Here is a 15,416-nt window from a genome sequence, read left to right as displayed (position 1 = left end):
CATTTCCTTCTAAGCCGGAAGCACACGACATTTTCATTGGTTGTGCTACTCGTCATTCAAAAGGTGGTCGCCGTTAGGCGGGATAAGAGCGAGGTTCGGTTGAGGAACAATAAATGCGGCCTAGCTGAGCTCATTTGACTGAGTGAGTGACCGTGGTACTGTGTTTTACTGTCCTCAATGCTTTTGTGAGAAGCCGCTGGCAGAGAGACTGAATCCATTTTAATATACCGTGTTTTAAAAATATCAAAGTTATAACAGGTAATACCAGCGGTTAACTTTTATAATACATCGTCTCTTTTGTAGCATTTTTAATAAGATGCTTGCATTGATCGTTATAAAGAGCAAAAAGAGCCCGTGTGATATCGAGCAATTATTTTAACGTCAGTATATCGACTCTGACTTTGATGGATCCTTCCCTACGAAATTCTGAAAATTACCTTTCGTTTTTCGGGGTACAAAGCATTGAAACGATATCAGTTTCAACGTTCCGTGATTGGTCGATTGGCTCTCCCTAGTGACGGAACACTGCCATTATGGTGGGACCAATGAGTCACGTTATAATCTGGTGATAGTACTGTTGTTGTAGAATAATGTGACAAATATGGTAGTCCTTCAAATAATTTCTAGACCAAGGGTAAGTACTCTGTGAAAAAACAACTCAAATACTAAGTAGGTAGTGCATAACAATATCACGAAGGAATTAATTATTCATTTAAAAAAAGTGAAGTCCAATTCAGCCACGAGAAACAATGTCAGGAAATCTGTGAAAACTGACAGTTGTGCAAAGTACCATGTACCATGTTGTTACTTTAAAATGCCCATACTAAAAAAGGCTTCTCCTTAAATGTTTACCATTAAATGTGGGCTCATATGCGGATGAATGAGAGGGAGACAGCGATTGTGATGACAAAGCAAGCAAGTGTAAGTGACTACATGTGACAATCCACTCTTTATCAGTGGCAACCCTGCAGAGACAAACCTTGCTGCTCGCCAATGGCTCCATCTGTCTGCGGCCCTGCAAGAAGGATATTTGCGTTTCACCGTCCTGACTCTCTGCATGACCCGTGCTGCACTGCGAGGTGCACGCCAACGCCAGCTCTGCTGGTGGGAGCTATATTTACAAACAGCTGCTGTGGCAATGGCTACAGTACCATGAGAGAGAGGCATAATAATATTTAGCCTGATCTGTGATTTGTTTATTGACACACAGATAACATTTAATAACGACATATACGCAAGATTAAAAGGACCTACTGGCCCAACTAGTATATTTTAATATAAGTTTGTCATAAAGATTTCAGTTTAAGTAAACATCTGATGCAGGCATAAATAGGCTTAGCAATGCAAGGTAGCCATAACAGCACTTATTTAAACATTTAATCATTACCAGAGAGAGAAAAAAATGATCACGATCAATCGCAAAGAAGCCCACAATGCACAGGGTTACTTTCAATGTTTTGCTCAGCAATATCGGTCATACAAACTCAATAAATAGCAAAACAACACCTGTTCTATTTTGTCTTCAGGACGGAAGAGTTTTGCTTTCTGGAACATTGCAGGAAGAAGGCAAAAAATGTTTTCTCAACTCCAACAAAATTCCTTCTCTCACCATCACAATCATGTGGCTTCCAGCTTGCTCACAAGGGGAAGACCAAGAACCCAGAGAAGGTGGAGTATTTCCAGCCTCCCATGAGGTTCCCCCTCTCAAGTCGAAGGAAAGCCTTGTCCCCTTTCTCCATGATCACCAGACCAGCATTTGTGGCTGCTTCCCTGGTCACATCCTGGTCCCCGGCGAAAGCGGAAATCATCGGCCAGCCGTTCACCATCAAGCTGACCTGGAAGAAATCATTCCATGCTGAACCTCAGCTGCTACATGACAGCTGAGAGTGAGTTACCTGAATTGTCTGTCTGTTGTAAGCTTTCACAACATGAAAATTGAAGCTGTAAACGCCTCTCCTCGGTGCAAGGAAGATGCTGCTCTCTTGATCAAAATGACTGCCCACATTCACCAAGATCTGAAAGGAAGGGTAAAAAAACACTGCCTGACTTGTCTTAACAAGTTACAAAATATTACACACATTCAGTGAGGAATGACATCATAAAATATCACAGTGAATAAACAACTCGGCCTGCAACATTTTATGAAATAAACCTTCTAAATAAAATTATTACTTATTTTTATTATTTACTATATATGTATTAATTATTATGTGGTAAAATTAAGAGACCACTTTTGGGTTGGGATTGTTTATGACACTAATGACACAAGAAAATTACTAATTGAACATATCTCAAAATTATTTGTATTTCATTCAAATGTTCAAGAGTGTGTTAAGATTGGCTGGGATCTTTTAAAAGGGTAAAATAAATAAATAAATAAAAAAGCCCACCCTCATGCATTATTTTCATGTAGCTAAATTTAGCATGCACACTTACATTATCAAAATAGATGATCATTGTGCGATTGCTCATATCCGTGGGCTCGTGGTTGGTCTGGCGGCTGGCGGAAAAAGCCACTCGGCCGCTGCCCGAGCGAACCGACATGCCCAGCGCGTTCCCGGCAGGTTCCGATGAGGGTGTGGAGTCACATACCACTAAACATTTTCCCTCAAGAATGATGGGTTCCGTGTCATTCTGCCCGTTGGCACATGGTGGCTCCCACAATAGCATCACAACCAACATTATGGGATGCATGACTGATTCTTGTCTGCTTAGCCAATTCTTGTCGATCGTTAAAACAACACAGAGCGACCCGTCACGCTTCACAGTTGTTCATTCCTCTTTGAGTTTCTTGCGTGCCAGTCCAAAGTCCCAAATTGCCGTGTCAGAAGGCCTCAGCAGAACAGTGACAACGAGACCTCTGCTCCCTTCAAGTTGACTTCCTCAGCAAAAAAAAACAAAACTGTCAAGACAGTTGAAAAGTATCTGGGGATGAGGAGAGTTTGACAAGATGAGCAAAGTCTCGATGGCAAAGAGGACGGTTGCGAAAGATGGAACACAAGCAGAAGGATGCAAGACCAAAGGTTGAGGGGGTGCAGAAAAAAAAGGGGGTGGAGGAACAATTCCACTGAGTGACCATCTGTCTTCTACACGTTGCTCCTTCCCACCTAACGCCGTTCGCTCAACATGCATTTCCTCACACGGCGCAAAACACACTCGTGCACTTGTTTCACAGCGCAAAGCTAAACATGGGCCATGCATTTTTCATTTCTCTCCAAGCTTTGACTATTCGAAGTATTTCTAAAGACCTCAAGATGCTCTCAAGTTCAAACACATGCTGTGCTTGTTTTCATAATTGAAAACGACGAGAAACTAAATATTAGAAACGTTATTATTTAACACATTATAAATAATAATAAAAAAGAGCATCACCTGTATCCCTCTGAGAAATCTTGTATACTCCAAGCTGCGAGATATCGTGGACAAGTAGATTTGTTCTTCCTCCTCGTTCTTCACATAATTCCACACAGCAGTCAGATCTGAGCCAAGACAGATATGTGATCATCTCTCTTTTTGGTCATCTCTATCTCACTGTGCCACCCCCACTTTACCTCCGCCTCTCTCATTCTCCATGCTACATCCGCCCACCACCACCACAGTGAGATTTCAAAAATATTAAAGTAATTGAACACCAAACCAAGGCCGTTTCAACGGAACAACTTGAGTGGTTAAGTGTGTATAAAGCTCTCTCACATAGAAAACAACAATTATTCTTAATGTGACCTTTTGTCAATTTAGTACTGTAATGTCTCAAAAGTCAAAACATCATCATACAAGATGCCTAAAATATGGTCTCATCAAGGTTCTAATGCTTTTTTTTATTTCATTTCATTTATTATCACGCAGTCATTAACATCTGTTTAAACATTTACGCCAGGAATTGCTAAATATAAATGAAATGAGTATTTTATGAGGGCAACAGTTTGAGCAGGTAAGAACTTAATTCACTTACCGTACATAAATTCCAATTTTAGTATTGAATGACAACAATTAATTTAGCTGTTCTATTGTATTTCACTTAGTTGAACACATTTCAGTGTTTGCTTATATATAATATGACACTGAATGCAAATGTTCCAGTTTCTACAAGCCACTTCTGACAAACAAGCTAACGTTTCACTCCAGCTTACCATAACAGTTCAGCTATTTCCTACACTGTAAAACTGTACCTTCCCTTGGTCACGTCATACTTTCACAATTGAAATATAGCTGTTGAGCTCTGATTTATAAAGTCCAAAGCCCAAGGACACTGGTTCAGTGAAGGTGGTCCAGAAAGTGTGGACATGAGTTAGGTTATTGGCCGCTCCAACTTCAGAGAAGGTGATGGTGCCAGCACTGTAGTCCACAGCGACAGCAACACGGTTGCCGCTCATTTTGTATGCGAGACGTGTTTTCTTGCGGTCGTGCCAAGCAGCCAGTTTCCCGTCATGTTGTTGGGTCAAACTCCATGAAAACTGGAGAAAAAAAAAATTTGAATAAGAATCTATCGGATGGATTCATTTTTTTTGCAGTGATTACAAATACACACATACCGTGTTGTTCCCAAAAGAATTTCCCTCTTTCCCTTTCCGTCCAATACTCCTATAGCAGACGGCGATATCCCAGAATCCTTCGGCTTCTAGTTCCCAGTAGTGAGTCCCGGCCGAGAAATTCTGAAGTGTGAGGACCTGCGGCCAGTGGTCGAAACGTTCTGAGTGAGCCGCGTAGGGCAGTCGTGTCTTAACCCTTGTGACCAATCGCAGGTCATCAGAGATGCTCAGAAGAGGATGAGATGTATTGGTATCCAGAGTCAGAGGACTGGTCACTGTGGTCAGAAGGAAAAAAAAAATATATCTTCAGTTAAACTTATAAAGACCTCTGATGTAGTATATATGTAAATATTTACTCACAGAGCTCCCTCTTGAGTTCGCTGAGGCAGCAGAGGGTGGCGGTGATAAACTCTCGATACTTGCCCTCTATGTCCTCCAAAATGTGCTTCCTGTCCAAACTAACAGGTTCTGGTGTGAAAAGGGGACTGCTAAGATCAGCTAGTAACCTACAAAGCAATAAAAAAAAAAAACCTCACACACATCTCAATGGATGAGCAGAAGATGAGCTACTTCAATGTTTGCTGAATGTTAGATTTGTAAAGGCAGATTTTTTTTTTTGTTTGGATCTAATTTAGAGACATGTGACTATTGTTGTGATTGGTGCACTACTAGTACATACACACACAAAAAAATCTGCTACCATTGACTTACTTTGTGTCATCACACTGAAAAGCCTGCGGAAAGTCAAATCGACACAGTAATTAGTTCTGTGGCCAAACTACATTTCCATACATTTGTGAGATACACACATACTTGTATTATCCAATCGTGATCCCAGTGGCCTAGCTTACCCAGATGAGTAGGAAGGGGTCACTTTCAGCTAGCAGCGAGGTCAAGTAGTGTTGGATGCTCATCGTTTGGCTCACGTCCTCCTTCACTTTAGTACAGTCTTCATGCACGCGCTCAATGATTTGCTGTCTGTCCTTCTCCGTGAGCTCCTTTAGACCCGCAACCAGTTTCTCCACTTGGACCTGCAGTTCTGAGCCCAGGTGCTCCACTTGTGTATTTTCCTCCATCAGACAGTCCTAGTTGAGAAGATGTGGATTATCTTCAAAAGATCATTTGATTTGAGCAAATGTGTCATCATTACTCACTGCAACGGTAGAATCGACGTTGGCATACTCTTTGAGGATTTCCTCTCCATTCTTGACTTTCTCCTCTGACTTTCCTAGCAGCATCTGGAGAATCACCTGAGAAAACACAATTTTGAGCCACATTATTTCCGAAGCTAACGGTAAAAAAACAACAACAACAAACCTTTAGATCCTCTTCCACCTGTCTTAAACCTTTGACGTTGTGCTGGACGTGGGTTCCCTCCAGTAGACAGTCACAGCACACATAGATCTTCTCATCAGCGCAATAGTAGCGTAGAATCTCTGTGTGTACGGGGCACTTTCTCTGAGAAAGGTTACCGAGCGGGTTCACCAACAAATGGGTGCTAAATGCAGGTCTTTCCAGGTGGTGCCTAAGGTGTTCTGCACACAGCGACACTTCGCACCGTAGACACGTTTTGACCGCCATGTTTACCAGACCTTCATCCATTTCCGGGGAGCAGCAGTCGCACAGCACTTGACCGTGCTCCTCCACGCACTGAGGGCAGGTAAAATGACCTTTGCTCTCACCGTGACCAGTCCAGGCCTCACGGATGCAGGCAGGACAGAAGCTGTGGCCACAGGGAAGTGGGAGGGACTGGCTGAAGTGATCTCTGCAAACGGAGCAGGTCAACTCTTCTGTCGTGGAGCTCATTATGAGGCGATGTTTACCAAGTTGTGCTAACAACACAGTGAGACACAGCGCAGCAATCATTTTAATATTAGGAAATAAAACAGGACTAAATTATTCTTGCTACATATAGAACCACAGGTGGAAAACATATTTGTACCAGTCTTGTGTGAGAAACAAGTCCTAATTCCACTCCTCTACGTAATAGTAAAGTGGTACAGACAAGGGATGTCACTATCGAAAACTTTTAGAATTGATTATTCTACGATTAATCAAGTAACCAGACAACAGTTTATTTGCAGGAAATAGTATTTTAAAAAAAAAAAATCCCCCAATACTGTTCATCAAATAATTATTTTCGTTTAGCTGGTATTATTTAGTTAAAACAAGTAAATAACAGTTAAACAATATCACACAAGAAAGATTCATTGAGATCGGTTATTGATAGAATGATCATATTTGAGAGCCTGAAATCAACAGATTTGGACAATCTTTAGTTAAAAACAGTAACAGTACAGTTTAGGAAGAAATGGAATCATTGGCATACATTCCATAAAACAAGGTTGAAACACGGACACGTCTTAAGTGGAAGGATCAGGAGATCATCCTTGACAGCTTGCTGACCTCTTTACTGTCATCTGTTGCATACCCAACTCCAATCTCATATATTTACATATTAAATGAATAGTAGCGTATTACATGGGGAAATATTTGGAGAAAATATTACAGAGGATTGGGTTACTACCTGAAGGCGTCCAGGTATTTGCAGTCTGGCCATCGATGAGGTCGAGTTGCTAACTATGCTGACCCGTGGTTAATCCCTAAGGATTCAACTACTGTAGCTCCTGTACAGGCTTCAGTGCAGTCACGTGATAGTGAGATGGGCGGGGGCAATATTGTCTTGTATAGTACACTGCTCACAAAATGTTAGGCTTTATGCAATAAGACATTGAAGCACTAAACGGAAATGTGCATTCAAAAATTTAGAGATATCAAATTAAAATTGTCTCTAAAAGTTGGAATAAATGCCTTTTAGATTCATCCCTAGTTGAGTCTGCCCTTCACCAAAAGTTAGCTCATATCAGAATAACCATAGAAAGAAAAAAATAGATAGCTGAATAGTTTGAAATGTCAAGCAATGGTCAGTGTATATTTTTGTGGAGGCCAGACTTTCATATATGTCACACATTCATACCACAAAAAGGACTGTAATAAAGAACAGGAAACCAATCAACATTAAAAATGCAAAATAATCTTGTGATATTTGCCAAAACGGTCACACCCATGCAAAATATGGACTCGTTATACAGTAGTACTGTACGTATCGTCAATGCTTGTTTTTGAGCGACATCTAGCGGCTTTGTAGGTGTAAGACACGTTCTTTTACTTGCTGATTTTAAACAGCACACTTGATTTACTTTTATGCATCTAAACAATAATATACATTAATAAAGATGTTCTAAATAGAAATACTTTATTGCACTTCCTATTTATACCGTATTATACTTTCAAGTCAGCCTACATTTACGTAATAATGATTTGGAATTTGAATCTTTTATTACTGACAGGCCTGAGCCAGCCATTGAAGTGTGTGCGCGTGTTTTGTGAGAGACGGATGCACTTGGAGAGCTAATAAGGAGGTAATCGTAGTCACTTTCCCAGAGGATCGCCTGGCTGTGAGGGTCATTAATTAGAACGGACAGACAGACGGACGGACGGACAGACGGTCCAGTAGAGAACGCAGACAGGCCCTGAGACGTTCAAAGACAAACAAAAAAACAAGCCTCCATCTCTCTCGATCTGCACCGTCATGCCCACCCGGATGTCACAGCAGCACACTCGCGAATACTTGTTTATTTGTCAGTAAATAAAGAAAAGAGATTAACAAGGGAGATAAATAATTGAGGGTGAAAATGCAGCTATCCTACTGCGCATCCCTGGTGGTGAAATAGGGAAATAGTGCGTCAGTGTCCCGTCTGAGAGGAGGCGTCGATCATACAAGCTCCGGAGCCTCTCCTCCTTTTTAGTATTCCGCAACCAAAATCATCCTTTGAAACATGGTAAGTTATTTTTGTATTACGGTCATGAAGCTGTGTCGCCTATGGTGGCCTATAGGGGGGTTGGGCTGCACATCCGGGACATTTTTTTTCCCCTCCGGTCATAATATTTTATGAATCATAACTTGTTATGATGTGGGGGCGCGCGCAGCGTGCAACAGGTGCTCGTACAGTAGCGGGGGCGCGCATTTCGCTGCCATACATATTTGTGTGCGTGTTTACTACGAACATGGCACGCCTGCCTGCCCGCCTGCCTGCCGCGTCGTCGTAGGCTTGGTGAGATGGCATCACCGGATCTTGCTGACATAATGGACCGAGTCATTTATTCTTTTTACAAATTGCGCAAACGTTTATGTCATGCTTAAATAATTTGTATGTAGCTCAGAACGATCCTATTGCCTGTCTCGAAGACATGAGTCCAACGGGTTTGGCTCGGTTCGAATCCAAACACCACATCAGATTTCCAATGAATAAAACGTCATTTTTATGATGACCTTATTCGTGGATCATCATTTCACTCCTCGTCATGCATCTTTTCTTTCTCCAACCAGTGCACCTCTCTCCACGTGTTAAACATGTCGGCGTGAAAAGGGAGCATTGTGTGTTGGAGGAGGCGATGCTCATTCAGCTGTGCTCTCTCAACGCCATTGTTGTAAATTCCAGCTCGTCTCAAGCGCATTGTTTACCGGCTTGGAGAATGATAGCATTGAATCGTGACAATCGACGCACTTTGGCGTGTCAGAGACCTTATGTTACAATTGCACGCCATGAACGAGCATTTTATTTGCACCCATCTGACCAAGTAGCACAGGAATTTCAGACTCGGCTTAAGTACATCGATTTTAAAAACACAATTTGATTTGTTTGCTGTCTGGATCATCCAGGATTAGAATTCACTACAGAGGGTGATGAGTCTCAGCTCACCATTTGAATGCCAAGTAGTAAATGAACAAGTAAGCTGTGTGTGTGCGTGAGGGGGGGCGAGGGGGTCATGCTGCATTAAAGTACTCTTTACTTAAGTACATGTGTGAAACAATACTCTGGTAAATGTAGAAGATTCAATTACTGTACTTAAAAAGGAAAAAGTATAGAAACTGCACTTGGGTACAAAGGTGGGAAAAAAAATATCTGTAATACCAGTTTTATCAACAACCCAGTAAACTGACCCAACTTCCTGGGTTAGTCCTATTTTTAACACAGCATTTTTAAGGGTGCTCAACTCATCGAAAGGCAATGTTATAAGTGTTGTTTGTGGAATATTAATTAAACAGGAAAAATCACAGGCGTCGCAGTTTTCTGAAGCTGAGTCGTGATTGGTTACGACCTGAGACTTGATGTTATTTTCAGTCAACAGCAAGGGTCAAAATCACCGACCCTGAGATGGATCAAATTTGGCTACTTAACCCATATGCCACAAATGCAATACCAATGCATACTACTATACTCTATTTCCCCCTCAAGACTGGATAAATCAATTGCACAAAAATGCAATTAATCAATACAAACAATTCCACAGAATAGACAGAAATACTGACAACAAAAATGGTGGGGTTTTAAACTAAAGTCACAAACAGAGCGTGTGAAGTTAATTTTGCATTTCAAACCATTGTCTGGCTAAAAGAGGGAAAAGGGCGTGCTGCAGTTGTCGTGGATAGTTTATGTTGTCGTCTTGCCGCAGTGATTAGTTGCTTCGACGGCCTGTAAAAGTGAAGCAGCTTCACTTTTTGCTCAAAAGACAAAGGCCACACAATAGCCTCAATGAAATCCAAAGACAAACATGAAGGAGATATTTGCCATTATTACTGAATGTGGCCTAATATTGTAAGTTGAGGAGTAACCCAGGTCCCACATTTGATTGTGCCACTCATTCCTTCTTGCAAAGTGCTTTTTCCATATCCAGTTGACGTAAGACTGTTTATGTGGCCATGAGTCTTCACATCTGTCTCTTGAACCTTTTTGGCCAAAATAAGATTCCTGTTGGTCTGTGAGTCATTTGCCTGCCAGGATGTTGTTATTTTCTTTGCATGCCACCTCATTTTCTTGGCCTTTCTGCTCGTCCTTAAATTATATCTTGACTGTGACTGCGGTCTTAGCGTAGTGCAACAAAACATTGGGCAAAAAAAAAAAAAAAAAAATGCGGCCAAAAAACATGGTGCGCAACACAGACCAAGATATGACTCCTTTGAACCCTCTGGAGGTAAAGCTGTTAATGACATTGAAACCTTTTTTTTTTACTTTTCCCAGGTGTCTCTTTAGCAGTGAGGTCATATCCAGATTCCCCCTCGTTCTCGTCATCGTTTCTTTCCTCAAAGTATCCAGCTGCTCGCTCACCTCCCACAGACTCTCTTTGTGAAAAGGATCCAAAATATTCCCTCTCTTAAAGCAATCCCTCTACCAGCCGCTCAAATCCCAGCAACCCCCACCTCGCTCTTAGACCTGCCCGTCTTCTGCTAGTGGCCTCGTAGACTCTATCAGGGGAGCCCCCATGGCCTCTCCCAAACTGGGCCTATCAGCCACCACAACCTCCTCATCTTCATCATCTTCTGCATCCATGTGTCCTCCACACCCAGGAAGCCCCAGCCGAGTACCCGAGGGTCCACCGAGCCCCGTTACTCCGACAACTAGTCCAGGCGTGGCGTCGACCTCAGCCGCTCCCACTCGGGCCCAGTTGAGTCTGGCTCTTATTTTAGAAGAGCTCCGGGTGCTTCAGCAAAGGCAGATTAACCAGATGCAAATAACAGAGGAGATCTGCAGACAAGTACTTCGTCTGGGTGGGGCAACTTATTCTCTCGACACGCCTTCTCAGCATCTTCTTCCACCCCTACCTCAACTCTGTCTGGAAGACAAACAGGCCAGCAGCCCAACGAGTCAAACTCCTGCCACTGAGCCTTCCACAACTGTGGCTCCTCTCCTGGCCTGTTTTTCAACCTTACTTCCCTCCCAAGTAGCCAACAAACCTTCCAAATCAAACAATGCCTTGTCTCAAATCCTGCAAACATGCAAGCCGCAAATGGAAGCCACAGGTGCAGATGCAGCAGGGCTAAATAGTTACCTGAGAGTCAACATGCAATCTTCAGACCATTCCACATCTTCAACCGCTGCCATGACTTCCTCCGCCTATCCACTGGCTTTATCTTTGGCTCTACCGAGCCATTATTTCAATGAGAAACCTCCAAATGATATCTCCATGACTGAGCACTGCGGCAAGAGCTACCTAAACACGGCCCTCTCGTCGGTATCCCCAAATGCACAATCTGCTTTGCAATCACTTTCCGGAGGGGCCAACCTTTCATCTACCTCTTCCTCCAGCAGTACTAGCCGTCTCCAGCACGCTTGCCGCTTTTGCGGCAAGGTTTTTAGCGGGGACTCGGCCCTGCAGATACATCTCCGATCACATACCGGGGAGCGGCCCTACCAGTGTCCCGTGTGCCTGAGTCGCTTCACCACCAGAGGCAACCTCAAAGTGCATTTCTTACGCCACCGTGAGCAAAACCCAGAGCTCTCGCTTTCACTCCTTCCACCATCTTTGTTTGGCGTGGCTTTGCGGCCCACTGCGTCCACAGATATGAGTCAGACTAGTAGCAGCAGTTGCAACAATAGTGCTTTGAAGATGTCGGAGAAGAAGCCAAAAAGCAGGCCTGAGGACGACGTTTATGGAAATGACATGGAGGTCGGTGGTAGCAATAGTGGGTTCCCTCTAGGGGCATCTGGGGGGTCCACCCCTTGCACGTTACCCTTGGCTCCAAGTGTGGATCTGGCTTTGATTTCACATTCCTTGCTTCAACTTAATAGGGCAGCAGCTGTAGCAGCTGCAGTCTCAATTGCTTCTGGCTCGTCTTACTCATCCCCCTCCACCTCCTCGGCCGCCTCGTCTTCTTCGCTAGCCACCTCCTTACTTTCAAATGCGACGTTATCGTCGCCGTCTACCATCGCAGGATTGCTGAAGGGTTCAAAGCACTCAAATAACTCTGACGAGAACACCCCCCCTCAAGCTCCCATGCTTTCTCCTGCCGTTTACTCCCAGCTAGCCCACCTGCCTAAGCTTCTCTTCCCATCAGGTTCCTCGAGCTCTACCTCAAGCGTGCCACACTCAACACTGCACCCGGCTTTGGGCTTGCTCTGCAACCCGTTACCCTCAAATCCAGGTTCCCACCAAGGAGCTTCTTCCAGCTTTTCAAACATGTCTTTCCCTTTCTCTCCATTTCATAAACCCGTAAGCACTGCCGCGTCCTCTCTAGCTATCTCTACACCTACATCTGAAACTTCCAAGTTGCAGAGGCTGGTGGAGAAGCTGGAAAAGACAGCCTCTCAGTCAAGTTCCCCATGGACTTCTTCCGCTATCTCTACCTCGGCAATGGAGGCGCAATCGAGCGATAGCAGCACTTCTACCACGTATATCATGGCAGCTCCACCCTCCTCTACCCCGGTCTCCACATCCGTTTCAAACTTCACTCGACAGATGGTCGCTGCCCTTGGCATGGGCGTCAATAATACAAGTGCCATTGCAGGGGGCTTGCTACCAGCACTGAGCATCACAGGTGCAGCCAATAATTTGGCAAGCAATCAATGCGGCGTGTGTCTTCGGGTTCTGAGCTGCCCCAGAGCGCTGCGCTTGCACCAAGCCACGCACCTTGGAGAACGCCCTTTCCCATGCAAGTTGTGTGGAAGATCCTTCTCAACCAAAGGCAGCCTCCGCTCACATCTGGCAACCCATCATGCTCGGCCCCCGAACGCTCGCGTCCACAATTCTTGCCCGCTTTGCCAACGTAAATTCACCAATGCTCTGGTACTCCAACACCATATTCGTATGCACCTCGGAGGTCAACTGCCCCCAGTGGGCATTGATGATTCTGCCTGTGAGATGACAGCCCAATCAAATGCTAAACAACCAGAGTCCAACATGGGTGAACAAAGCAATGGCAAGAGTAAAACACCTCAACCTGGTAACCTGACAAGCTTATCCCCAAGTCCACAATTTCAAAACGTCGAAACTGACTTATGTCCTACTTCCGATGCTCAATACACTGCTACGACGACCAAATCTGGCTTTTGTAGCGCAGACCTCAACCCCCCCAGTGACCTTAGCCCCGACCCCTTCATGAATAGCGCAACCCGAACTCCACCAGAACCCACCGATGAGCCTCCTTTCCTTTGTGCAAGTGCCCCCCTGCCACTCACCCAGCAAACGGATGAATTTTCCCGTATCGACAAAGACGACAGAAGTGAGCAACCCTCCGGGGATCTGCTCTCCAAATCATCTTCACCTGTTTCCCAAACCACTGGACTGCAGGACATTATGGCCGTGGACTGTGATGAAACAGTCACGATCTCCCCCAGATCAAATCTACTGGATCAACAAAGCACACCTACAACCTTTGCTTATAACTGTCCGAGTACAACTTCTTCTTCTTCAACACAGAATCAAGATGTTACTACAGCTATAGGCATTCCAGCCCCCGATCCAGGCCTAGTCTCCTGTGAGGTCCAATCACCTGGACCTAGGGAAGACGACGGAGATGAGTTTTGTACTCCGACAACACCAACCCAAGCAGAAGTGCCTGAGGAATACCCCAAAATGATGTCAGCCTCAGAAAGTGCAGAAAGTAGTCAAGGAAGTGATGCACATAGGGCTTCCGCTTTCACAAGGGACCCAGGTCAGAACTTTAATTTTGCCTCATATGAGAGAAACAACCAAATAGATGGTGTGAATAAGGTAAATGCATCTACTCCAAGTGAAGCACCGGAGGTTTCTGTTCCTCTTAGCCTAGCCCCGACTCTCCCATCTCCAATAGCTCGCCCCGAGAAGAAGACCTATTGTTGTGCTGAATGCGGAAAAGCATATGCTAGTCGCAGCGGACTAAAGGTAAAAAAAGAAATGGAATCCATCACACATCATTTTGACATGGGTGCTGCATGCTTGCTCTTTTGCTACGTGAAGCTAATGCTATTGTTTGATGTTGTCATGCGCAGGGACATATGAAGCACCATGGTGTAGTAACCAAAGCAACCCGCTTTTTAGCCCGCACTAGTCGTTCATGTGCTGACCAAGCTCAGTCATCGATAAGTTCCCTGACTATTCCGGCCTCCACAAGTGCAGCGGGTTTCTGGAACCAGTACCAAGCCTTCCTCAACAACAGTCCTGGGTCAACCGACGATACTACTCCGACCAGCCAGGAAATAAACGAGTCTGCTAAATCCCCTTTGCAGTCCAAGCTGGAAAAGGGAGCGCCCGATGAAGCGGGAGATGAATGAACTTGAATGCCTGAATAGTGCTTCTTTCCCTTCATGTCGCTTTGCCATTTTGATAGTCACAGTAATGTTTGTTTGTGAAAGTTGTGAGTCAATGGGTTTGTTTGGTCTTATTGCAAAAAACAGACATATTGTATATCACACAAATGCAATTATTCAAGTAAATCTGTTGTCAGTAATTGCTGTGACAAGACTGGTGTTGACTAATTAAGCGTATCAATGTTGTATGTCAGATCTGGTTTCGTTTTCTGTTCGACACTGAAAGGTATAACGTCTACCTCAGGTATGGTTTTCAAATCTGACCTATTACCAAGAGGCTCAAGCAAAAGAGACTTCCTTCAGAAAAATAATTCACTTTGCAATAACAAACCAGACCAACAGTGTCAATGCATTTCTGTGTGGAATATTATCTTGTTTGTCTCCTATGTTTTGATTTATAGTAGTTACAGTACAATAATGCATTGTGGACTAACCAGAAGCACAGCTGCAGTCTTTGTGAAGCTACTGAGGACATAAACAATATGAATGTTGTTTGGTGCAAAAGTAACCGGTGGCACAAGCTACATCAAGTTTATGTTTGTTGTGAACTGTAGATTAATTATCTCTGTATTAAAAAAATGGATGAAAAAAAAGGACAACCGAAAAGAACAATCTTTTTTTTTTAATGGGTGAATTCAACGCAAAAATGTTCTTTACATTATTCATTTTATAATTATTAGTTTGGTAGAATATGAACGATAGATGGCGCAATCTCCTTTAAGTCACCGTAAGATGCAGCTCAGTACATTCACATTTATGG

General features: G+C 43.8%; 3 protein-coding genes and 1 long non-coding RNA gene across 9 annotated transcripts in view; 2 read left to right on the top strand and 2 right to left on the bottom strand.

Moving 5' to 3' along the window:
* The first annotated feature begins 1 nt into the window (after position 1).
* On the top strand, positions 2-2,252 carry LOC148387027 (uncharacterized). Of its 2 annotated transcripts, none has more exons than XR_015862497.1 (2): positions 2-142; positions 1,527-2,252. It is a non-coding gene; the product is annotated as an uncharacterized LOC148387027 (long non-coding RNA). The 2 variants fall into 2 exon arrangements; XR_015862496.1 differs by having other exon boundaries at positions 114-258.
* On the bottom strand, positions 1,175-3,366 carry cbln12 (cerebellin 12). The gene is made up of 3 exons (XM_088395739.1): positions 2,437-3,366; positions 1,896-2,015; positions 1,175-1,835 (listed from the first exon to the last, which is right to left on the bottom strand). The coding sequence occupies exons 1-3, from the start codon at positions 2,692-2,694 to the stop codon at positions 1,638-1,640; spliced, it is 576 nt and encodes a 191-aa protein (XP_088251865.1). The 5' UTR covers positions 2,695-3,366; the 3' UTR covers positions 1,175-1,637.
* Positions 3,367-3,799: 433 nt separating this feature from the next.
* trim110 (tripartite motif containing 110) overlaps positions 3,800-15,416 on the bottom strand; it is a 31,628-nt gene continuing 20,011 nt past the window's right edge. For 2 of the 4 annotated variants that reach the window (XM_088395737.1, XM_088395736.1), the window contains exons 3-9: positions 5,847-6,361; positions 5,684-5,779; positions 5,381-5,614; positions 5,241-5,263; positions 4,890-5,035; positions 4,533-4,804; positions 3,800-4,454 (exon numbers count right to left, since the gene is read on the bottom strand). In XM_088395737.1, coding sequence (XP_088251863.1) covers positions 4,185-4,454; positions 4,533-4,804; positions 4,890-5,035; positions 5,241-5,263; positions 5,381-5,614; positions 5,684-5,779; positions 5,847-6,335 — 1,530 coding nt within the window. In that variant the 5' untranslated portion in view covers positions 6,336-6,361 and the 3' untranslated portion in view covers positions 3,800-4,184. Of the gene's footprint in view, positions 4,455-4,532; positions 4,805-4,889; positions 5,036-5,240; positions 5,264-5,380; positions 5,615-5,683; positions 5,780-5,846; positions 6,362-7,056; positions 8,416-15,416 lie in introns of those variants that run through there. The other 2 variants (XM_088395738.1, XM_088395735.1) reach the window with 2 other exon arrangements.
* sall2 (spalt-like transcription factor 2) lies at positions 7,858-15,243 on the top strand. Of its 2 annotated transcripts, none has more exons than XM_088395731.1 (3): positions 7,858-8,371; positions 10,613-14,231; positions 14,339-15,243. In XM_088395731.1, the coding sequence occupies exons 2-3, from the start codon at positions 10,854-10,856 to the stop codon at positions 14,618-14,620; spliced, it is 3,660 nt and encodes a 1,219-aa protein (XP_088251857.1). In that variant the 5' UTR covers positions 7,858-8,371; positions 10,613-10,853; the 3' UTR covers positions 14,621-15,243. The 2 variants fall into 2 exon arrangements, with proteins under 2 accessions (XP_088251857.1, XP_088251858.1); XM_088395732.1 differs by lacking the exon at positions 7,858-8,371 and adding an exon at positions 8,502-9,321.

Source organism: Syngnathus floridae, chromosome 14 (genome assembly GCF_059516105.1).
Source record: "Syngnathus floridae isolate MCC-2025c chromosome 14, RoL_Sflo_1.0, whole genome shotgun sequence".
Lineage (NCBI taxonomy): Eukaryota > Metazoa > Chordata > Actinopteri > Syngnathiformes > Syngnathidae > Syngnathus > Syngnathus floridae.
The sequence above is the reverse complement of the archived record's forward strand: the minus strand, read 5'-3'. Positions and strand labels throughout refer to the sequence as shown.

Excerpts from the sequence above, each read along its gene's own strand:
- cbln12 (XM_088395739.1), bottom strand. The coding sequence starts at position 2,694 with ATGCATCCCATAATGTTGGTTGTGATGCTATTGTGGGAGCCACCATGT. Across the intron at positions 2,016-2,436 it reads TGATCATCTATTTTGATAAT|ATCTTGGTGAATGTGGGCAG; the intron begins GTAAGTGTGCAT and ends CCTTCCTTTCAG. Across the intron at positions 1,836-1,895 it reads ACAACAGACAGACAATTCAG|GTCAGCTTGATGGTGAACGG; the intron begins GTAACTCACTCT and ends GATTTCTTCCAG.
- sall2 (XM_088395731.1), top strand. The coding sequence starts at position 10,854 with ATGGCCTCTCCCAAACTGGGCCTATCAGCCACCACAACCTCCTCATCT. Across the intron at positions 14,232-14,338 it reads CTAGTCGCAGCGGACTAAAG|GGACATATGAAGCACCATGG; the intron begins GTAAAAAAAGAA and ends TGTCATGCGCAG.